The sequence below is a fragment of the Podarcis melisellensis genome, assembly GCF_964234715.1.
Source record: "Podarcis melisellensis genome assembly, chromosome: 4".
Lineage (NCBI taxonomy): Eukaryota > Metazoa > Chordata > Lepidosauria > Squamata > Lacertidae > Podarcis > Podarcis melisellensis.
The window spans coordinates 75,007,126-75,032,583 of NC_138531.1; the positions used below are offsets into that span (position 1 = coordinate 75,007,126).

Genomic DNA, 25,458 nt, shown 5'->3' on the forward strand with positions numbered 1-25,458 from the left:
ACAGTTAGTGCTTTTGAACCTCTCTTTTATGGTCAAATAGGCTTTGCCAGTTTTAAAGTACCACAAAGGCTTCGAAAAACTGTAAAGAGAGATGACAAAGAGGTGGGTCTACTCACATATACATAGGAACAAAGAAAGCTGTCTTATTATACTGAGGCAGACCTTTGGTTCATCTGGATTAGTATTGTCTACTCTGACTGACAACGGCTCTCCCTGTCTGTTTCAGACAGGGAGACTTTTCCAACTCTACATGGAGACATGCAGAGGATGGCCAGCTTGGAACAGTTGCCTCCCCACATCCCACCAAATGCACCCCACCCCATCCCCCCCCCAAAATGGGCCCAAGAGTTTGGCCCAGAAGTAATTGCAACTAACTTAACCTGGTTTCCCACCATTAAAAATAATGGCCATGATAGGTTTAATAAATGGTTACAGTGAACAGCTGGACAAATACATAAAATTATGGGGGATATGTTCATAGATGTTTTCATGTAAAAAAACCTATCTTGTAAGTATAAAATTACCCATAAGTATGTCAGTTCATGAACCAGTAGGTTTTGTTTTTTAAATATTTTTTTGAGTACGGCTCAAAATCTGTATACACAAACCTAAGGCATTTGTTTTTAGTAGCACTGCAATCAATGGCAGTTAAGTGCACATAAATGCCTTGGAATTTAAGTCAAAATGTCTGGTCTGGCCCCCTCACTAAAATGTTAGGGAATAATAATAATAATAATAATAATAATAATAATAATAATAATAATAATTTATTATTTGTACCCAGCGGCTTCCAACAAAGATGAAAGATACACTAAAATGTCACATATTAAAAACTTCCCTGAACAGGGCTGCCTTCAGATGTCTTCTGAATGTCAGGTAGTTGTTTATCGCTTTGACATCTGATGCGAGGGCGTTCCACAGGGCGGGCGCCACTACCGAGAAGGCCCTCTGCCTGGTTCCCTGTAACTTGGCCTCTCGCAGTGAGGGAACCGCCAGAAGGCCCTCGGCGCTGGACCTCAGTGTCCGGACAGAACGATGGAGGTGAAGACACTCCTTCAGATATACTGGACCGAGGCCGTTTAGGGCTTTAAAGGTCAGCACCAACACTTTGAATTGTGCTCGGAAACGTACTGGGAGCCAATGTAGGTCTTTCAAGACCGGTGTTATATGGTCTCGGCAGTGAAAGTTAGTTAGATCCAAATCTAAGATCCACTCAGAAAGGAACAGATAATGGACCAAAATCAATGAATGAGTCTTGCTTGTGGAAGATAACACAATGTCTTCTACTAGTGTAATTGGGCTTTTCACCCCTGTCTGCCACCTATACTTCCCCATTTGGCTCTCGTGGGAAGAGTGAAACCCCTAGAACAGTGCATGGGGGGAGGAGAGGTTCAATTGTTTCTTTTGGCAAGCTGAAATGCTGGTTTTGACAGAACGATCTCCTTAGCACTATGTTGAATTTCTAAGAATTGCATTACCGTTTGTCGAAAGTTAATAAATAGTTCCTTGCATTTACAAAATGCCTCACACTGCAGTGATTTACTGCTATTTTATCATCTTCTTTAAAAAAAAAAATGTTGCACAGTGACATAATGGAGTATTTTTGGTATGATTGTTCCTCCTGCTGCAAGTTGAATTCTTTAAAGGTGGCCACCATGCTGTTCTAGGGACAGTAAGTAGCCCGTGAACAGAATGCACTCAAAATTCAGAACAAAAACCAAGTCAAGTGTGCTGTCCTTGAGGAAGACAGAATGAGTATGTGCAAAGCCTGTGGCTTTTGTTTGCTAGCGGAAAGTATCCAAGGGAGTAAAATGCTGAAACTGGTGGCAATCAATACTTCAGTTGGACAATTTTTTGGCCATCTTTGTTTATTTATTTATTTCAACTCTATTCTTTGTACTCTACACTTGTATGCAAAATGCTGTAAAAAACAGGCAACGGGCTCCATTTAACAAATACCAAAAAAACCCTTAGAATATATTTAAATCATTTAAAACACACACAGAACCAGAAACATCATAGCAAGAACAAAATAACAGCCTATCAGAATTTATATACGGCAGCCTGTCAAAGACCCTGTGTAGAAAAAAGAAATCTTAACTATTATTCTAAATGCATACTAGGAGCAAATCACACATTTTTCTTCTCCAAGAGGAAGGGGATAATAATAATTTATTTATTTATACCCCGCCCATCTGGCTGGGTTTCCCCAGCCACTCTGGGCGGCTTCCAACAGAACATTAAAATACAATAACCTATTAAACATTAAAAGCTTTGATAAACAGGGCTGCCTTCAGATGTCTTCTGAAAGTATGGTAGTTGTTGTTCTCTTTGACATCTGGTGGGAGGGCGTTCCACAGGGCAGGTGCCACTACCGAGAAGGCCCTCTGCCTGGTTCCCTGTAACTTGGCTTCTTGCAGTGAGGGAACCGCCAGAAGGCCCTCGGCGCTGGGCCTCAGTGTCCGGACAGAACGATGGAGGTGAAGACACTCCATCAGGTATACATTAGGCACAGAGAAGTAGTTGCCTCAGGAGCAGATACTGAGGAGCAGGGAGTGAAGAGATCTGGATGTTCCCACACACTTGCACACCCTAAGCTAGATTTCGGCCCCCAGATGTGCCAGCCAAAGCCATCTCTTCACTTTTGTTGAAATAAGATTCATTTGCCAGCCACATTTGTTCCCTCTCTATGCCACTCAGCAGGAAACTTCGGCTGTTAGCTTACATGAAAAGCAAAGTAAGTCAATCGGACATCTATAAAGAAAGTTAGAAAGCAAAATGTGGAAAGTTTATTAGGCAGACACAGAGGCATTGCTTTTGCTAAGGACACTTAGTCACTGTTGCTTAGCAATCAGAAGAAAGGAACATGAGGCATTTCCTCTATCTTTCCTGCTGAAGAGATTCACTCTCTTCCAACAGGGACAGATTGAAATGAGAAGTGCAGGAGCAAAATGAATGATGCCTTGTGCCTTTAATAGCTGAATGGCTATCACAAATATGGCAAGCCTTTACTAGTATAGAACTACAGTTACGGAGGAAGCATTCTATCAGTCAGGCATCTTAATACTTTTGTACAGTCACATATTTATTTTGGGCTCAGTGACTTGTACCATTGTGAATGCTTGGGAGGGGAGAAGTGTTGAGATTGAACTTTTAAAAAGTGAATTTGAAGTGAACTAGCATGTTTTGTTAAAGGATAAACTGTAACAGATTCTTCTTGTAAAAACAACCCTTCCAATCCCTGGGTTCACATAAAGATGAAACAGTGGCGTAGCGTGGGTTGTCAGCACCCGGGGCAAGGCAAGTAATTTGCGCCCCCTAACCCGTGGATTTGCACCCCCTAACCCGTGGATTTGCGCCCCCTAACCCGTGGATTTGCACCCCCTAACCCTAACCCCCAGATGTTGTGCCCAGTGCGGCCGGGCCCGTCCGGCACCCCCCACGCTACGCCACTAGGATGAAATATAAAATACGCTGGCCCCAGACCATTTAGGGCTTTAAAAGGTCAGATCCCTAGTGTTTAGACAACAAAGAAACCAGTAACCAATTAAGATTGATGTGATCCTATAACTCTGGTGTTTACATTGAACCATTGTGAACAGCTTGTCATTGAATCAGCTGAACCAATGAAGAGCTTTTCTAAGAACAACATAGAAGTCTCTGATTTCATCCCAAAGCTAACCAGGTCTATATGTACAAGGTTTGGTTTTAATTAAAACTTTTAAAAAATGCAAATTCAAGATGTTCCAAATTTCAGACCCAAAAAGGGTAAAGATTGGTGGCATATGCATCATGAAAATCAAGCATTTTCTTCTTTTTGCATAATTAATTCTACTAATTAGGGGAGGGGCAAGAAGTTATCCTGGGCAGACACACGCAGAAAGAAAGAAAGAAAATATTCATATAAATTTCTGCAAAGTGATCTTTGGAGGGGTGTGGAATATTCAATTTAACAGAGGTTTGTCTGAGAAATTTCAAGTCAGCTCTACTTTGAAGCCAGGTCTTACCAAATCACATCCCACATTCTCAGCTGCCCCATCCTGGTCTAGCAGTCTTCCCATGCACACACTGACACATCCCTTTAAACTCCAAATTTTAGAGGCTGGCTTTTTGCCAACACAAGCAAAACCTGGGGATTAAGACTTTTTCTCCAGTTCAGTTTTCAATACGAATGACTCATGTTACAGAAGGCACTTCAGCTACCAGCATGGACCAAACAAAAGCATGCCCCTTCTTAGCCAACCCTCCCACCCCACACTCCTATTCAACATTCAAGGAAACTTTGCTTTTTCTATGAAAGATAAAAACTGGACTATGTTGCTTACTTTTCAAAGGCCTTGACATGCTTTTTCTACTGCCAATGTCACTTAAGAGTAATCCAAGGATATGCTATTCAGATGTATTTGCAGTGTCTACAGCAAATTGTCTAAGTCCTAAATAACAAAATTTCATTTTGCAGTGATTGTTAAGTATTTATATAACCAATGGTTGTTTCTAATTTACCTTGCCCTGAAGGCCAGTGAAGCTGCAAAGGACAAGCCATTTGCTCTAGAGTAGCTTCAGCGAAGGAAATAATTGTTTTCAAACAGGGGCCGAAATCCAAAATATTTTCACAAAGACTTCTGTACTCTCAAAATCACAGTTTGTGAAGTTTTAAAAGATAAGCCCTCACCAAAATAAAAAAAAAACAAATCAGCATTCACATTTTCTCTTCATATGTGAATTAAGTCCTTATTTAGTGGCAGAAGCACCTTCAAAGTTTTTATGCATCCAAGAATTGTTTGCTTATGGTACCAATCATAGGAACACAGCCACTGAAACTGCTTTGTACTAAGCAAAGCAGTGTTGCAACACATTCCCCCAAGTGGTTTAAGAATCAACCCCTCTTCATGTGGAAATCTGGGGACTGTAGTTCTGTTAGAGGAGCATGGGTCTCCTAACAAATTTCAGCACTCTTCACAAACTTCAGCTCCCAGATTTATTTAAGCGAAGACACATCATTGTTCAAAGTGGTATCATTGCACTTTAAATGCATGGTGTAAATAATGGCATGTCCTTATTTTCTGGATCCAGCAGCCTCACCCCTTCTACATATCCTCTCACCTCCATTAGCCCTCAATCCTCCAACTCTCTTCCCTCAGGCCACGTCTTCTGTATCAGACCCTCCAAGTGTTCCTATTTTCCATGGACAGTACTGGATTTACAGAAGCCATCCTGGTTTCTGATTTCAACCTGGAATGTCCCACTTTTCCTTAGGAGGTCCCTATTCTCATCAGAAAAATGTTGGAGGGTATGGAGTTATGCAACCCTTTAGCTAAGGAGATAAGTAACTATACAACCTTTAGAAGACATCTGAAGGCAGCCCTGGACAGGGTAGTATTTAAATGTTAAATATGTTTAATGTTTTAATGTTAGAAGTTGCCCAGAGTGGCTGGGGCAACCCAGTCAGATTGGCAGAGTATTAAAAAAAACCTTCTTCTTCTTGTTAAATAGAATGTGTCTATTTCCACCAGAGAATGTTGGAGGGTATGCTATATCCACCAGGGCCCATCGTCTCTCCCCGCCCCCTCTTAATTGCCTTCTCCATCTCACTAGAGGATCCTGCTCAAAACCTGCGGCACAGTAGATTTCTATTTAATAAACCTGCTTTGTTGATGGCAAACCATGTTGAAATGGTTTCCAGTGCTGAAAATGTCCCAAAATAGGGTGACAACAGAACTCATGCCAAGGCAGTTCACAAGGCCAGTGTAAGATCTGTGTATCTTCTGAAGAATAAAATAATCCTAATGGCTTGGCCCCAAAGAATTGCTAGAGGTGTCCACTATGTGGTCTGCATAACTCCCCGCCCCCCACCCCCAAGCAGCCAACATGTCACAGACCTCTTTCCAAAAGCACTCTGCTGGGCTGCTTCTCTTGGGCATCCTGAACTCAATAGATGCACAGTTCTTTGGATCCCTTCCTGCATGTTGATTTTAGCTGTGTCAATCAGCTCCAGGTGGGAGGAGGCCTGCAGCTGCGAGATAGCCTGAGTCACCCATTGTCTCTGCATAAACTTCCTCTAAATCACAATTTTGGTTTGATTATTCATGCATGGAATTGGCAGCTGACTAAAATACCTTCTTCTTTTTTTTAAAAAAAAAGGTACAACTAAAGAGCTGTAGGATAATTTACACAAAGGGGCACTTTCTCGAGCATGTAAGAGTGAAAGATGACTAAGAACAAAATCTATTTATCAACAGCCCATTTAAACGGCAGGGATCTGAAGGTTTATTTAATTTACAATAAAGACCCTCCTGCTCATGTTTAAAAGGCTTTGCAAGAAGCCGCCTGTGTAAAAATGGGATATCATGCTTTTCCAATCTGCTCTCCCCATGTCGCCACTGCGCGGGCAGACTCTGTAACAGGAAGGGCCTTACCATGAACTTTTCCTTGATGATGTTAACACATTTAGCAAAGTCGTGTGTCACATCGTCTGGCCCAGGAGGAGAATGAAGGGACGTGTTGCAGTGCTGAACATGAGATTCAAATAAGCAGCCATATCTAAAGATGTCGCCTTGCAAAAGTCCTGTAATGCTTTAATATCAATTATCCAAGGGCTGTGATTTGTATACTCAGAATAACAGGGTTGGGAATGCAATTGATGAAAACCTCTTTAGACTAATGGATTAACCAAAGACCATCAGCCACATAGGTCACTGGGTTTTTTTCATGCCCCCAATTATGCAACCATCCAAAGCCCAGTACATAAAATTATACAACTTCTACTGCAAGAGCAAAGGTTAGTTTGATGATGAAAAAATACGCTTCCAGCTAGCTGGCTGGCTGAGAGCTAAGTGATACATGGGCAGCAACCTCTCAGAAGTGAAAAGTTTAGAACTTCCTTGGGTTTCAGATTTTTAAAATTGTCACCTGAAAACTGAAACAGTAATTAAGGGAGGTGCCAGTGGGATGGTCTCTTAGATGTAAAAAAAAACCACACACACCCCCCCAAAAAAACCACCTCAGTGGATTGATTCACAGCTGCAAGGTTTGGGCTTACTAAAATATTACAAATTGTCTTTAGAGAAATAAGCACACATTCACTGCTGCTAAATGAAGAACCCTTCCCCTGCACTTCAGGCATATTTCTACTGTTGAAAAAATACTACATAAGTGACAGCACCAAATAATACTGAAGACACTCTGAAAAGAGATTTGAATGCTATACCATTGTTAACAGCTGACACTTTTATTGCACAGCACGTATGCTTGCAGAGTACTGTGTACAAGTTTAATGTCTCTGTATTGTAATATCCAAGGTGGGGATATTGAATATTCAATTAAAATTTAGTTTAGGACATTGGGAGTATTTTAATTAACAGCTTCTCTCTTCCACGCTCTCCCCCATCCCTTCCTTTCTACCTGGAGAGTCTGAAATAGAGAGTGATTGCCCAGCCTCTAAGGTTCCATTTTTCCATTCAAAAAGCCACAGGGTCCTGCACCCCTTGGTTTCATTAGGGTGAATCCAATAGAAGGTTGCTCGGAAGCTATGCCCACTGTGGTCAATGGAGTATAACTGTGCACAGGGCTGCAGCCTCTCTATGTGTGTGTCTCTCTGTGTTGAAAACTGTCACTTAGTTTGATTGCAGCTGTTGTCTCCCACCAGTATTCAAAGGGCACACGGTAATAAGAACATAACAAGAAAAGAATAACCCGGTAGGATCAGGCCGGTGGCCCATCTAGGACAGCATCCTGTTCTCACAGTGGCCAACCAGATGCCCATGAGAAGTCTGCAAGCAGGACCTGAGCCCAACAGCATTTTCTCCCTCCTGTGGTTTCCAGAGACTAGTATAGCATAAAGGACATGAGTCTACAAGGATCCTGTGCCAAGGAGGAAGACATTGGGAGCAAGAACTTGGGAAAGGCAGGCCATGCTTTTCAGAAACAGGAACTATAATGTAACCTGCTTGTCACATTGAGGTTACATTTATTTGTATCATTGTCACAGGAGAGGGAGACATGGAAGGATCAGTGTAAATCTCTGGTTCAGATACTTACAAATAATGCTGAGTGAAACATGCAATTAAATATAAACTTCTCACACTCAAAATAAAAATCACTTACAATAATTTAAGTAGTATACATCAAATTTTACATTCAGTATGGGGAAACTTTGGCCCTCCAGAATATTTGCTGAACTAAAACCCATCAGTTCAGGCCATTGACCATGCTTGCTGGGCCTGATGGGAGTTGTAGTTCAGCGACATCTGAAAGCTCAAAAGTTCCCCACCCTAGTCTTAACCATGATATGTAATTTGAAGTCTTAACTCATCAGTGTGTTTGACAACATTAGACAGAGAGAGAAAGAGAGCACAAGAAAAACAGATTAAACTCAAGACAGAGCAAGAAAAAGGTTATGCTTTGTCAATTTTGGGTCCAAACAGAGATGGGAGTTCTAGTAGATTTGGATTCCAACCTCTAAAGGGTCTCACAGCCAGAGGCATACATCCATGTGCTGGGTTCCTCCTCCTCTCCAATAGTTAGAGCTCCCAGACACTTCCACAAAGTGAGTGCCATTTGAATTGACAAACTGGGATTTCTGCAATGTAATCACGCTCCAACATAGCCAAGCTTTGAAAGGCCCGGCATGTTGCCTTAGGGTCTGATACTAGGAAAGGCAAGGAACATGAGCCAAGGGCTCCCGTCAGATGTCTCAATCACAGGCAATATTAAACCAAGCGACTTTCATAACCATTAAATCCAGGGCAGTGGATGGCAACAAAGAAGGGAAAGTTAATTTTTATTATCATAGCTGAGCACAGCTGGAAGACAAGTCCTGAGAGAAGCCATTTTATTTTTTTGCAGCTCACACAGTCTGTCCCTGTGTGGGGAGCCATGCCAAGCCAGCAGGCTTTCTTCTTAAGCTCATAAAAAAATAAAAAGAATCAAGTCTTCCATGCATTTCACCAGATGTTCTGTTCCAGATGCCTGGAGCATCTCCTTTCCAGTATCACATCCCTGCTCTCATTCCTGTTCTAGTGGTGCCATTTCTAAACCTGCATGGGAGTCATGTCTGTTGTCTATGAAGCCGTTCCCTCCAACCAAGGCTGAAATCTAGTCTACTAGACTATAGCAGTAGGCAGAACTTATTTGGCTCAATTTGGAATGGGTTTGCAATTATGAGTTCTCTTTGTATTTGGGGTGGGTGGTGGGGAGGAGGGAAACCCATCTTCTACTGATGAGCACCAGCCATGAAGAAGAAGAACTGCATAAAATCAAATAACCATACTCAGAAACAAAAAAGTGTTCAATTTAGAGAAAGGGCTGCAATCATGTAAAACGTAAGCAAGAAACAAGAAAAGATAAGATACCCATCCAAACTATGAAAGCTGCTCAGTTGGGTAACCCATGTAGGAGTAAAATAGAGTTTGAGCAAGATATTTGATGTAAAACACTTTCATGCATGAACCTACAAAGCTGTTCACTTGACAGCAGGTACACAGGATCTCTCTCTCTCTCTCATTCTGTGTTTCAAACTAGGGTGGAGGTTTGGGGAAAACCCCTGCTCAAGTTGTAATTCAGTTGAGCATCATGAGCAGGACAAATTTCTTTTCCAAAGATCAGAGCAAATTATGGCTAGAACATCATAAATCCATGGCGCAGGAGACTTGGACCTTTTCTGATACAGAGATAGATTTTTTTTTCTTATGCCACACTCCCCATCCCTACCCTCGCCGTGCTTACAAGGAAAGGCCATAGTTCAGGAGTAGAACATCTACTTTGTATGCAGAAGGATCTAGGTTCAAGCTCTCCTATCTCCAAGTTAGGGATTTGAGAGAGCCTGATCTGAAACCATGAAGAGCCATGGGTGATGATGATTTTTACTTGCCCTTCATCATGAGCTCAGAGGTCAGGTTACAATAATTTAAAAATACAATATTAAAAAACAGTTCAAACAAATAATATTGAAGTAATGGCTGAGCTAGATAGTCCAATGATCTGACTCAGCTCCCCATGTTGTTTCTGGTGCCCTGATCAGAGCCTATTTCCTTTGCTTCTGGAAAACAAGCTGGATAGCTGTTAATACTTAGTGCACTCTTCACATACTCCACAGTACCATTGCGCCAGTGCAGAGTTTTGTTTAGAGATGGCTCAAATTCTGCCATATCCACACTATTCTATAGGTTCCTCACCATGTGAATCATGAACTCCCAGCCCAAAAAAGAGGCTCCTTGCACAGCATGGAGCTTCTTCCCTAATTTCATGCCATCCTATACCACACACTTTGCTTTCCTGGGGTCCATCCCATTTCTCAACAAATCTTCTTTTTGATTAAGACAAACAAACATATGATTTGCTCCATCCTTTCAATTGCATAGAAAGCCCTCAGAATGTAAATAGCTGCATTATTTAGGTTTATTGAACATCTGACACTGGGGAATGTGCAACTCATGAAATTTTCAGCGAGGGAGTATAAATGAGATATTCCGATACATTTTTTAAAATGTGAATGATCAAAATTTTATACAGTGAATGCAAGTGCCGACTCTGGCCATATATGGCACAGTTAATTTAAAGTGAAGTTCTACCAGAAAAGTAGCTGTAAAACTGGCATTGCATATTTATTGCGCCTGGAAAATCTCCAACTCAAATATGCTTGAATTTGCAAGTTAAAAGATGCTGCCTATTCTTCTCATGCAGGAAAAAAAAACTAGGTTACAGGACCTGAGGTCTCTCTTAACTATCAATAGCAGGGATGGGGAACCTGTGGCCCTACAGATGTTGTTGGAGTCCAAGCTCCCATCAGCTCCAACCAGCATAGTCCAAGGTCAGGAATGATGGGAGATGTAGACCAGCAGGATCTGGAAGACCACAGGTTCCTCATCTCTGAGGTATAGTCAGCCACCACTAGAAGCAGAAGCCTGCAGCTGCATTTCATATCTCAGTATCAGGAATGAAACCTAAGATCAATCATAGGGCAGGGGGACAAGGCACCTATCTCAGCACTGCTAGTAACCAGAGGATATTGATACAGATGGACCATCATGGCAGCTCCAGGAAACAGTGCAACCAGTGTAGCAGAGGGGTACCAATGCCAAGCTGCAGAAATGCAGGAAAGATTGGGATGGATAAGAATGAGATTAATCCAGTCCTCTATGCCAATAGTTAGGAGCTGTTGTAATTTATCTGCTTGCTTTCTAGTAAGTGTTATGATTACTAAATGAATCAGTTCTATTCCTAGCATTCAAGCCATGTCCTTTAGAGCATGGGTTAAGTCAATGATATTTTCCATGGAGTAAAAATATATTTGATTATGTTGAGCCATCTTCACGTGTTCACTACAGAGTCCCAAAGAGGTTCTCATGCAAAACGGTCTTGTTCTATCTCCTAGATATTGACCTGTGCCTCAGACATGCCCTTCTATAGCCAATGTGTGATTGGCATCACTTCAGAGGGGACCCAATGCACAGATGTGCACATGTTTGGAAAGTCTGCAAATTTAATTTTGAGTTTCCAAACACCTTTAGAGTGCCAGATCTATTAAAAATGTCTGTGCATGGGTTTTGTTTTGTTTTTTTGTAAACTTTTAAAAACATTGCTACCTGATGCAGAAATGTTACAAAATGAAATGAACTGAAGTCAAGAGTGGAGAAATAAGGAAAATGGGGAGGGATGTGGCAATGACAAATCTGTCGATTTTAATCTTCACTATAAGAGCAAAAGGATGAAAAGTGGTAGCTAGAAGCTCACGTTAGTTCCTGTGTAAGAGGAAGACATTCTCAAGGGACCCCTCTGCCCAGAGGAGTAATAAGAAGCAAGCACGAGAAAGGCACTCAAGAGTCAAGAATGCAGTTACTTTCCAGAGCAGGAAAATTAGCTCCAGTTCAGTGAATGCGTGAAAATTAAGCAATGGCACAAAAGCCACACAGGACATCTAAACCACTCTCATGGGGATCTTGCAGGATTTTTCTGTACAGCATATTCCCCAGGGTTTAGCTCAGTTTTAATTCCAAATATCACAAATGATAGGGCTTGCACACAGCCCTGAAGAAAAGTGGGTGAGTAGGTGGAGGATTTGAGGCAAGGAGAGAAAAACCACATTTTAGCTGACAGGTAATGCATTCAGTCCAACATTTTCATTTCGGGGAGAAGGGGAAATGATCCCGTTGCCACTGCTTGTCCTCACAGGTCCCCCCAAACAAACATCAACAGAAACACACCATTCAAATACACACAGATCATTATTGCATTTTGCCTTCTCCATCGCTTACTCACGCTCTGCATATCTGCACTCATTTCTAAACCTTCCTTATAAATTAGTCCCTCCAGCCCCTGAATTGCTTTTGTTGCTCTTCTCTGAATTCTCTCTAATTTTGTTTACATCTTTCTGGAATTGAAATGCCCTCAACCAAAAGTAGTAAACAACAGCAGCTTGTTCCCCAGCTAGAGGGTAATTCCGGCTTCCCAAGTACAAGAGCAAGTGCACAAACACACAAATACAAGCAAGCACTTCCAGAGCTGCCACAAATGTGGAGCTCATGAACGGATTCACCTCACATCCCCTCAGAGGAAGAAAAGCAAAGCTCTGGAAATTAAACAAAAGCCAGCCCTTCTTCAAAGTACCAACTAGATCATAGCTGTCAAGTGTCCCTTATTTGAAGGGACAGTCCCTTATTCCAGCGCCATGTCCCGCTGCTGTCCCTTATTGATGGATGTCCCTTAAATGTCCCTTAAATGATGTCCCTTAAATTTCAAAGGAAGCAGCTCTTCTACCTCCCTCCCTGCCGGCCGGAGAGAAGGGAGGCTCCAACTGTGTTGCTTGGCTGTGTTGCTCACCCAATAAGAAGTCTAAGAACAACTGGGAGGTGGAGCTTGCATGCCTTGTGTGTGGCTAGTTAATGCAAACTGAGGGGTTTTTTGAATGCTGGACGCCATTTTGTTGCACGTGCTGCTGCAAACTTTGCAGTGCAAAGGCAGGCCAGAGAGCCATCTTAAGTTGAGATTGCGTAGGCCTTGTGGTACATGCGATTCAGATTCTATTCAGTTGAACCTCTGGTTACAAAGTTGGTTGGACAGTGTTCTCAAAGCTACCCAGTATGGGTTTGACCAGACTGCAGGAGGACAGGAAGACTGGAGTGCCTGGAACAGGTGAGGCTGCAGGTCCCTTATTTTGGCTGCTGGTCCCTTATTTTCAAGGCTGCTGGTCCCTTATTTTCAAATCTGTAAGTTGACAGTTATGAACTAGATCCAAATCTGAGGCAGACCCAAGCCCTGTTTGCATGGTTTAACGGGGGGGGGGGTTGAACAAGAAGGCACACAGGGCAGAGGGAAATCCTGTGCACAAGTGTGCTCACATTGAATGCTTGCATCAATGTCTGCCACCCTTCAAAATGGTCCATCAGATATGAAACAGGCCATTCCTGGGGGAGTGAATGCCACTGCAGTTCCTCTGCCCTCTTCTCCCAATTGAACATACTGTGACATCAGCAGCCAACACACCCATTATCTTCTGCATTCTCTTTTGGTGTTATGGGGAGCCTGTCACCCTGCAGACATTGCTGGACTACAACTCCCATCATCTCCTGCTATTGTCCATGCTAATATGGGCTGACAGGAGTTGGAGGGCTACACATTTGCCACCACTGGCATCTGCACATACTACTGTGTGCTTGGGAAGTCTTCTAGTCCAGAGTTCCTAACTATATCAAGAGAACTGTATATGTATCCCTATGACTGCGGATGAATGGATAGGCAATTGAATGTTCACTCATCACAGTTATATTGCATGAGTAAGGCTCCAGTGTTTCATAGAAAGAAATAGAATTTTCCTTCAACATAGGGAAATGCCAGTGAAAGGATACAAAGACAGAAATTGCCCAAGAACAGCTTAACACTGCTAGATTTAAGAAAACCTATTTTGCTTTTATATCAATATTGCTAGGTTTTTTTGTAAAATAAAAATGTATATTTGGTTCTTTACTTTGCAGCAAAAACAAGACAGTTAATCAGATGTGGTGGGCCTGTGCACACATCTATACTAGAAAAACTAGTTTCAGAAACAAGTTCACATCAGACAAAGGAAAAGAACTCCAAGATGTGCAGTTACCCATGATACCTGCAGAAAATTAATGTACAGTACTGTCAGAAAACATCCGAAGACACAGCAGAAAACTCAATGGGGGGAAAAGGGAACACAAGTACCCATTGGCCATTTCACAATCCTAGCTATGTCTACTTAGAAATAAGTCCTACTTATTTCCCTGCTTACTTCCCAGTGAAGTAGCATTAGGATTCCAACATTTCTCTACCTGGTGCCCTCCAGGTAATTTTGAGTACAATTCTCAACAGCCTCAGCCAGCATCAACATCGCTAACTGAGGCTGAGGGGAACTGTAATCCAAAATACCTGGAGGGTACCAGGTAAGGGAAAGCAGTGTTGGCTTCTGTTTGTTTATTTGTTTTAACTAACAGATAATGTGGACTCCATCTTGGAATGGGAGCATTAGTGCAACTGCCCTATAGGGGCATAAATTTGTGCATACATTAGAGAGTTTTTGCAGGGCAGGAGACAAGTTGCACTGACCAGTAATTGACAATTGACTGTAATCTTCAGATGTTGTTCTTAGTTGTTCCACAGCCTGCTGAAACCTATCCTAGGGTAACCAGACGTCCCTGGTTCTCAGGGACAGTCCCTGGATTTGCAAATCTGTCCCCAGGAGATGTGGCAGGGGCAGCGGCAGCCTCAGCAGTCTGGAGCCAGCCTGTTAGCGTAGTTGGCTCTGGCTGGCTTCAGGAGCCACTCACTGCTGTGGCGCCCACCATTTTTCCTGTGCCACAGCAGCGAGCAGCTCCTGATGCCAGCCAGAGCCAACTGCACTATCAGGCTGGCCCTTCCTGGGCAACGGCTGCCTGCCCATGACTCCCAAGCCTCCCCTGATCTGTCAAAACAAAGGGGAAGGGGGAAGGAGATCAGGGAAGGCTCGGGAGTCAAGGGTGGGTGGTGTGCCATTGCTCAGTTTTTTAAAAAAACCTGTGCATTTATGTTTCACAGGTTGTGAAAGAAGAGTTTTGCACCTTTATACAATATGCACGTGTGCTTGGGTCCAGGGTTTTTTGCCTCACCATCCCCACTACTGACTCCCTGTTGCTACTCAGCTTCAAAGGGGGGTGGGGTGGAAAGGTCCCCGGATTTATTGAAAAAATCCTGCTTGGCAGGGGGTTGGACTCGATGGCCCTTGTGGTCTCTTCCAACTCTATGATTCTATGATTCTATGAAATCTGGTAACCATAGCCTAACCTGCTGTGAGATATTTAAAGTGCAGCCAAATGAACAATTCATGTTTTGCTAGATAGGCACATGATAGGAGCTGAAGCTCATTCAGTTTTCCTGTAAACTTGCTAGAGAGAACTCTTTGAGAAACACGTCCTCTGTGCCCTGACAGGGGAGGGCATAGCTGTATATTCTTCCAGCTGCTTGGGCACACCATCTTTCCATCCCTTTCCAATCTGCCAGCAATGTGAGAACCTCTACAAAGTCTGAGCCCCAAGCTCAGAGTACATTTTAAGATGGGTTTAAGTATGTCTTTGTAACTGAATTACCATTTTAAGCCCGCCTGAAAAAGGCTGTTGTATCCTTTACTCTTCAACAAATATTCTGATTGAGTTAATGTTATTTTTATCTTTTACAAGACTGTTTGTGAGATTGTTGTTTTAAGGGGGAAATAGCAGGAAAATCCAGCCTGCCTTAAAGCATCCTGGATTACTTAAACTAAAAGGCTAAAACTAGTCTATCTAAGCTTCCCCTTTAAGCTACAAAGGGATGGCATTCTGCAGAACTCACAAACGTGAAGAAGGAAGGGTAATTTTCAACAAATATACCATCTTCTAGCATCTGTTCACATCCCAACACTTGCCACAGCCTTGGGACATCTTTTTGCATTGTGACACGTAGCTCCTCCCTGCCAAAATAAGGCAAGCACAAACTCTGATGAGTTTTGGCACTTGCTGAAGACTCCTTTGTCCACCCCAGCATGTGTTGGCCATTAATACCAAGCTCGTAATAATTGCCTGGCTTGTCAATGATGCTTTTACTGTTTGTGGTATTTCAATCCATGGGTTATATTGAGAATATATTTATGTTGTTTGGGGAACTACCCTGTAATTTTTAATGAAAGGCAGTATATTAATATTTTTTTAAAAAAATAACAAAGGGAGAATACTAAGGTTGTAGCAAAACACATCTGATGTCTCTCTATTTTGAGCATCCATCTTCTTCCTCAGGGAGCTCTAGATTAGACACAATCTCACAGTTACACACAATCAAGGGTGCTTTACTACAAAAACATATACTTTAGAATCAGCATCTACCATTTTCATAAATATATACCTTTGTATTGCACATCTTAGAAAATGCAACACTTATAACCAACAGCCTTGAAAGAAAATAATCAAGTAGTAATATAACCAGTTCACAAAAGCAGAACGGACATTAAGGGTAGAAAAACAGTTTTCTTTCGAGTCTACATTAGGGCAGTTAAGAATCCTACTTCATTCAAAAAGTCAAGAATGCTTTTGTGTCATTAACAGTTCACTGTATTATGTGTGTGCAGAAGAAGTCTGCGGTTCAGCTGTTGTGACTTAGGACTCCATGTGGTCTCGGAAGGGCTTAGCCCTGAAATGTATTCCTGGTATTAAGATGTCACTCATGGGATGCATGCAACAACAACAAAGAAAAGAGGCCCTCCATAGTATGTAAGTAGGTTAAAATGTGGAGCCTGTCGCCCTCTAGATATTGATGGACACTCATCATCCCTGACCATTGGCCATGATGGTTCAGGCTGATGGGAATTGGAGTCCAACAACTGGAAGCTTCATTTTTGTTTCAACTTAACATTGTGGACACAACTTCCTTCCAGCAACTGCTGCAGCCAAGCTGGTACCAAACACATTGTTCTGCTTTCCTTTCAACCACGTCAGCAAGGCAGCCCAGGACCACCATACACAGTGCCCAGATTTGCACCCTGGAGAGGTCATTTTGATACTGCCAATGCAGCAAAAACAATGTGGGAGGCAGCAGTAACAAGTTACTGGTCTCTGTAGCCACAGCAGGTGCTGTGATTCTCTAGAGGTTTCATTTCACCCCTGGAGTCACACTCCATTGTCTGTCAAGACAGACAGATGCCAACAAGAAGACAATGGGGGCTTCTCCTACCCAAACACCCACTTGCCCTGTAATGGATTCCTGTTATTCCTGTTACATAATAGCACCATCAACCTGCATGGCAGTTTCACAAAGCTTACAATCTAAAATTAGAAACAGGGTGGAGGAAAAAGGGGGAGTCAGAGGTAGGAGAAGAATATGGATTGGAGTTACATGCTTGGTTTTGGGAAGGACTGAGTAGTTGTGCCAAAGACTTCTATGAAAAAGGTAGGTTTTCAGGAGGGATTTAAAGGATGAGGGTCAGCAAGTCATCTTCTTCTTCCATATCTTGAATAGAAGTAGTGAACTTGGTCTAGGCTGCTCACCCCAAAAGCTTTCCCCCTGCCCTCACTGTATTCTCTTCAAAGCAGCCTGTGCAGTTGCTGATATATTTTCCCCCTCTCCTTCCTGGATGAAATGATAACAAGAAGAGCACTTCAGCTGTCAAAGCGATTCCACCCTGGCCGAGTCGGAACAGCACATCAAATCATGGCACATTTTTCTTTAAGGGGAAAGGGAGCCTTTTCAGGAAAGGCAATTTGCCATTCCACATCAGACTCTTGGCCCACTAACCTGATTAGTTGGCTGCTGTAAGGGCCTGCCCTAGTAGGGCTGTGTATGTGTGTGTTCATGCATGTGTGAAAGTTGATTATGTACATGGGTGACATAAAGAAACCACCCTAAACCTCTCACTAACAATGTGTTTCCACTGTGCTTAGCACCTTCAATATAGCTGCTACTTTTCAATAATAAAACTTTGTGTTTGCCTAGGTCATTTCAATCAATAACAGTTAGCAAATATTTACACAGCAATTTTCAGTGTTTAAGGCTATGGCCAGGAAGCCAAATCCTTACTCTGTCATGCAGGTCAGTAGCTTACCACTGCCTTAACCTACTTTACAGGGTTGTTGTGATAAGATGGAGTGGAAGGGGAAAATAGAAGCTAATCAGCACCCTGAGCCTTTTTAAAGGAAAAAAAAATACTAAATAATATTAAGCACTCTTACTGAAGTAAATCTTACTGAAATTTTGCAAGTTAGATCCCCAGATTGTAAAATGAAGACGTTGAAGAATTGCATGAGCCTTAATACAATCCTTAGAGCAGAACAGGATTTCTCCAACCTCAATCCTAAAACAGGCACAGGGAAACCTCATTAAGAACTAAACACCAGAACTCCCATCTTCCCAAATTGTACTGAGGTGCTGGAGCCGTGAAGCTTCAGTCACCTCAACACATTCAGCCTGGACCAATCTTTTATTCCAGGCTAGAATCCATGGAGTTATTCAGGCAAAGTGCAGTTCAGAGCTGAAGGTCAGGACCACAGACAGCTCTATGTGAAGCAAAAATAAAATAAAATAAGATGTGTCCGGATATCAGAGTGGCTGAATAGCAGCAGAGAGCTAGGATTGTTGATGCAGCACTAGTGTGGAAAAGACAGAAGCTTTACAATCACTGAGGAAGTATGCTGTGCATTTACACAGACAGTGCTGTAGAAACACAGGTGTCCACTCTGGAAGAGTTGAAATGTCTCCTGTATTTCACAGACATAGTGGGGCAATAAACAGAACGTCAAGGGAGAAGTCATCTCTGTCTTAAGAGGGGACAGAACCATCTCCTCTAGAGCCAAGGATGGGGGCTTCACAGTCTGCTGGGGGCTCCTCTTCATTCGAACCTCCTAAGGCAAGGGTAGAGAACCTCAGATTTGGGTCCTTTCTCTCTGACCCCTGGGACTCTCATGTAGTCATGCCTCCTTCCAGGTCACTACTTGGCAGCCTTGCTCTATACTCTCCTTGAGTGTTTTAACTTGACTGAAATGCATCCTTGAATGCCTCTTCCTTGCCTTGATGGAAGATGTTGGTGTAGAAACCTCCGACTTTATAGAAATTGAATGAAGCCAATCATGCAAAATTAAAGATGGTATACATTGGTTCACTCTTTGGCTTTGGCCCCATCCATTGGTATGTGACCCTTGAGTTGGATAATATTCTCCAGCCCTGTCCTTGCAGCATCACCACATTGGAAACCATCTCCCAGGGAGCTTTTGGGACCCACCTGTCTTCAACCTGGAAGTCTTTAGAGATTCCCTACTACAAAAACAGGCTAGGGAGCTGGTCTACAGCTATTTCAATGGGAGCTGACCTCAGGGAGCATTCAATGCAGCCAGGTCCTGGTTGGTAGGGTGGGAGAGTCCTGTCCCTGGAACTGTATGAATGCCAGTGTCACATGCAGAAGTCTGTGCAGAGCCACTTCCCATGCCATCACACAACTCATCATGTTGCACCTGTGATGGGGCATGAAAAACTGCCCTTTGTGGATTTTTACATTCACACTGCACTCTTATTATGCTTCCATTCCTAAGATGCTTAACATCTTTGCCTCCTGACACCATCATCCACTAACCCATCTATTCTGGAGACACACTGAATGAGTTGGTCTTCACCCCACTTTCTCCCCACATTAGTTCTATGGAGCAGAATCCATTAGGGAGTTCCTCTAGGCAACTCTCCCCCCCACTGAAATTAATGAGCCTGCATGAGATAGAAGAGCTTCCCAGTGGAACGTTCTGTTTGGTATGTTGATCTCAGCAGCAGAGTCTTTAAAAGCTACCTAGATAATATTTGTCCCAAGGTAGCACATAGGAATCTGACAAGACAAGTGGAAGGATCATTTTTGATGCAAGAAGTTGCTCAAATGGCTGAAAGAGGAGCTTTGTGGCTTGGGAGATTTGATTATTATTTGAGTGATATATTGAATTGGAAGGTTTTGGAGTCAAGGATCAGTCCATTTGGATTCCACTCCAAAGCGCTCTGGTTTTTTGAGATTAAAGTACAAAGCCCTGCTCTGTCTTTCCTCTTATCCTGAGCTTGTAAGTAAACTTGGCTTGACCTAGGCCTTTGAACATCTCCATCACTTAAGAGAACAGAAGGCAATAAAGTGAGACACACTCTCATCAGTCTTCCCAGCTTGAGGTGAGCTCCCTGATCTCATTAACCAAGACAGCACCTGAAAACTACAAGGCAGAAAAGTATATCCAAAGGCGCAACAGCAGGCTACCTTACTTCTTAGCCAATACACAGTTTGCAAATGCACCACCACCAGTTCCATTGTGTACATTCTGCAACCTTCACTAGATATGGCCATTGAACAACCTATACATCACATGTATGTGAAATGTACTATGGCCTGTTTCACCTGTTACCATACATTACCATCTAAGCATGCATCATAAAGCAAAGGATCTTGCCAATCACCATCCCAAAATACAGTGTACCAAATCTTACCAAGGCTGCATAGCACATCATGCATGCACAAGTCATGAAAGCAGGAGCTGTGCTTAACCTCCTGCAGTTCACATTTTATGCATACTGCCTAGACATTCTAAAGCATACTGCTATAAACATACCTGCATGCTGTGTGGACATTTCCAAAGTACACTTATCCCATGGCCAACAAATGAGTAGCTAAAATAAGCAAGAACTGGCAGGAAGCCTGCAAGCAGGACTCTGGGGAGAATATGCTCTAGTGAGCAAACGAGCCAAGCATCAGGACTCCAAGCCAACCCAGGCAATGAAGTTCATGGGAGCTGCATGGGTTTGATAAGAAAGGTAAGCAGAGGCAGTACATGCCAGAGGATTTTTGGCTTGCAAGGCTCTATTTGCTGGCCTCCTACTTAGCAGAGGAGGAAGTGGGATCTCTGGCTTAACCCATATGCCCTCATAGAGAAAATGGGAAAGCTTGCAGTTAAATACAAATAGGATGACATGAAATGAAATAAAATAAACCACAAGAGCAAGTTGAAGCCTTGTCCAAGGTACCAGTTTTTTCAGCCCAGAAAAGGTGAAGGACAATGTGACGCACAACTGAGCCACCTTAAAGAGATCACTTCTCTCAGGGCAGAGGCATGCCAACCACTTCTCTATCTTTGCCAAGGCAGCAGAGGACCTTAAACATGTATCACCAATTTTGCATTCTGGTATCTCTGCTTTGAATCTCTCCCTTGGCTGTGTCTGCAAACCTGAGCACAGTGCTCTTGCTCTTTCTTGCAAACCAAAGCTCAAGAGTGTGTGTGTGTGTGTGTGTGTGTGTGTGAGAGAGAGAGAGAGAGAGAGAGAGAGAGAGAGATCCAAAGCAACAGGCAGCTATAGTTAAACCCAGCCCCAACAACCTAAAGATGCATCTCTATTTCCAGTATGCCAAGGACAGATAGCTTTCCTCCACCTCGATATAAAAAGGGTTGGGACCACTGTAAAATGACATGCCCCATTGCCTTGTTAGCTGTCTCTAGCAAGGGATACTGAAAGGCAAGAGGAAACAGCCATACTGCAAATGATCCACTTAAAAGGGATTGCTACAAAATGCTAGAATAAAATTCTTTGCATATCTGATGCTCTGGGAGCTCGTACATTCATGCTTTCCAGCTTCCTTTCAGACAGCTGCCCCAAGTTTTTCCATTTGCATATTCACAGAACTAAAAGGAGGCATCCGAGTTGCTGGGAGTTTATGAAAAAGAATGAATGAAAAACATTCAAATAAATTGGGATTTCAGTGTGGGCTAACTTCTGCTGAACACCCTTGCAACAGCACCACCAATTTCTCTTCCACAGCTCCGAAATCACGCACACACTTTGGAAATTGTGACAGGAAAAGAAAGGCACAGCCAGGAGAAATGTGACTCGGCTTGCACAGTGAAACAGAAGGGGAGACTATAGCAATGCCCAAACTCTCTCCACCTGGCTCAAGGCAGGAGCCCAGGGGCCAGCAACCCTGCAAATAGTTAAAGCAGCTCCGAACATTGCAATGCTGCAATCCTCCAATCAGAGCTCTCTGCAGCTTGTCAATGGGAAGCTCTGTATAGTAGCTTTCGCTGGGAAATAGGCATCCGTGAAAGAAAAGGAGGAAGCCTTGGGAGTCTGCGGGTTTGCCAGTGTGTGTTATTCTCAATGGGTCTGTGCCAGAGGTGAGGGAAGCTCACCCCAGACCACTGAATGTTACTGTTGAAAGTGGCTATAAATCCGACAGACAGCGGAGTTGTGTGGGAGCATTTGCTGAAGAGGAAAGCGTTCCCTTGCTCAGTAGAAGGTGGTGTTCGCTTCCAAAGAGCAGAGCACACATGATTTTTTTTTCCCCAGAGAGAAAAATGTATGCTCCGTAGAGAAAAGTGTCCCTATGCACAATGCAGAAAGGCAGCAGAGAGAAAGTGCAATAGTAGAGAAGGATGCTTGGAAAAGGATGGAGGTGTACGTATGTTCATGGGGATGGAGATGTATCATACAAGCAAAAGCAGACATATGAAGCCAGTGTCCATAGGAGAAGGACACAGTCATAGTCATAGTCATAGTGTGAGGCTTTCGGAGCAGCACAGCAATTATGAGAGTGCCAATTAGGGGGGAAAGGGAAATGCTATGTCCTAAGAGTGTGTGTATGGCTCTGTTGTGGCATGCAAGGGGGGGGGGAGGAAGAGGGTACTGTGGCAGGTGCAAAGGAAATGGGGCAGTTTGATTTTTAAGGGGGGGAGTGAGGGATCAATCTAGAAATTTATGCTGGGTATATAGAAAATATAGAAAATTATATGCATGCAAGAGAGGCTCACTGTGTAGTTGTAAGGAGGGAGGGAGGGAGAACACCTATGAGTAGGTGGAAGAGAGAAAGTGCACAAGAGATACATATATCTGACATGTATAATGGAGGGATCATATGTTAGGGGGGGGGAGAAGTGTAAACACCAAGGTGTGCATGATGAAATTGTACATGTAGACTCTGTATGTGGAATAATAGCTGTTAGTGTGTTTAAACCACAGTGTGGCAGTGTTTAAAAGAACACACACACACACACACACAGACACAAGCATGGGTTGCGGTTGGGGGGAAAGGGGGCAAGAGTTTGTGTAGGAGTCTGCATCCACTGTGCCATCCAAACTATGAACCCTCATTTCTCCTGGAAGGCATTTGCAAAACTGTAACCTGTAACCACTTGGGACTCAACCTTCTCCTTCCATTGCCAAGGGTAGAAACAGCACAGGACCTGGTGTACCATTTTCACTTGCTGCTAATCAATACCCAGAGCATCTCTGTCTCCCGGCTACTCCAGTGCCATTTTGTCCTACAAGGAGGAGGATTTTCATATTTAAGAATCCATCAGATAGTCTGCTGGGGGCAGGGAGGGGGAGAGAAACTTAAGCCTTGATAGGGTCCCCAAGTCCACCCTCCCACACACACACACACCTTTCCATATGCAAAGCTGCCATGGAAGGCAGAAGATAAGTGGAGTATCAGCACCTGTATGTCACAGACTGCCAAGTGACATGGAATGGAGTTGGAGGTGGTACAGAGGTGCACACCTCCATTGGACCCCTCCCTTTGCAAACCCTCCTCCTCCCCCTCCCTTGCAAAGTACATACTGAAGCAAGCCAAGCACACGAGGTGCCCTCTAACTGTAACAGCCAACAGCAAATAAATAAATAAATAAATAAATAAATCTCAAACCCCGGGCTCCCATTTCCAAAAGGGGCTGGAGAACCAAGTGGAACCAAGCGGAGCTCCCCGTTGCAACCCATCTTCCTGGTCCCTCTCCATCATCCCCGGATCAAAGCAAGAGGGAGACAAATCGCTGCCTACCTTGAAAGGAGAAGAGGGACAAGAAGAATCCCAGCACCCAGATACTGTGCAGCCAGTAGGTCCTCATGATTCTGCCTCGGTCGATCAGCCTCCTCCTCTTCCTCTTGAACTCTTCTCTTTTATTTTCTTTTTAACGACGCGATCCTCCTCCTCTCCCTGCCGTCTCCTCCGTCAGCGTTTCTTACAAGCTTTTGACAATCCAGCACAAAAGAAGCTGACCTAGGATGGCCAGGTTCCTGAATAACCTCACTCACACTTTCGCCTTCGAATAATTGGGAGATAGGGAGGGGGCAGCTCGGATGCTCGTCTCAGCCTGAGAAAATCTCTCTCTCTCCCTCTCTCCTGCAGCTCCAACTAAATGCGACTGTACTTAAACAAGCAGTGCCTTATAGGACAGCGCTCAGAGCAGAAAAGATCCCACCTCTGCCATCTAGTGTTGCAAACCAGAGCCATCCTTTTCCTGGTTGCATACAGGCTTCCCTCTGTGGATCTTCCCGTTATCCCGGGTACTGTTTAGCAACCGCTGGACCGTTATTTTCTGCAACTTGGAGTGTCTTCTCATGAAGCTAAAAAGGGAAAGCATTTTAAGTATTATTTTGTATATCATATTACTGTATTAAAGAGTATGCATGCTACATCCATGAGGAATAGTTGTTTTGAAGCATGGTACACTTTCTATTTACCATGCACCAGCAACATTCACACATGCAAACAGCAGGAGAACAAGCTCAAATGCAATGTTGGGGTTGGGGGGTTGTTAGAATGCCCCCGAGGAAAGGCAAAACCTCTCTCCTTTTCAAGAATGTTGCATTGTTATATGGAATGAAAAGGTAAAATCGAAGAAATCACACCTTTTCCCAATAGAGATAATTCCTGCCATTACCAACACATTACACCACTTGCCTTTTCCTTCAAGAATTTCAAGACACCTGCAAGAATGACACTACTTTGCCACAGGTGTGTTAATTCAAAGCACCTTCAATGCAGGCTGGTCTTTTTGTCTGTCTGTTTGGAAGGGCTAAGAAGTTTAATCAAACTTAGTTACTAGCCCTCTGAGATGGTGGTATTATAATTATATTCCTAAAGTTGCTAAGTGCTAGACAATATATATATATAGAAGTAATACGGGCCCTGTCCTCATGTTTACAATCTAAGAACAAAGACATGACTTTTTTTGTAGGCAGAAGGGGAGGAGAACAAGTAGCAATGAGAACTATTTGAAAAACAACAACAACAACTAGGCTGGGCAAACAGGCTAAAGGAAGTGTCGTTTTCTACCCACATCCCATACAGAACAGCTTAAACGATGTTGGTAGATCCCAAAATGGAGAACAGGAATCAGGTGACAGTTGGACAAAACAACTGATGGAAGGAATTTTTCCAGGATGCTGATCAAGTCAGTTCTCCTGGCCATCAAGATCAATGTAGCATAATTAGCCCACAGAAGACATCACAAAAAAAGGTTTAACCTACTTTGAATCAGCAGCTTGAAGCTCCTAAACACACTCAAACTTCCCTACACATGATGTTTGGGGAAAGTATATAGGAAGATGTTTTCCTCCTTCTCCTGTAATTCTAGAACTCAGGGCCATCTGATGAAGCTGGAAGACTGAGAATGGACCACAAAAAAGTGTTCTTCATACAGTTTGTAGTTAAAGTTTGGA

At 43.2% G+C, this 25,458-nt stretch overlaps 1 protein-coding gene across 1 annotated transcript in view; it reads right to left on the minus strand.

Moving 5' to 3' along the window:
- Positions 1-24,236, minus strand: part of LSAMP (limbic system associated membrane protein) — a 1,403,176-nt gene extending 1,378,940 nt beyond the window's left edge. Inside the window, exon 1 of the mRNA XM_081908544.1 lies at positions 23,795-24,236. Coding sequence (XP_081764670.1) covers positions 23,795-23,861 — 67 coding nt within the window. The 5' untranslated portion in view covers positions 23,862-24,236. The remainder of the gene's footprint in view (positions 1-23,794) is intronic.
- Between the last annotated feature and the right edge of the window lie 1,222 nt (positions 24,237-25,458).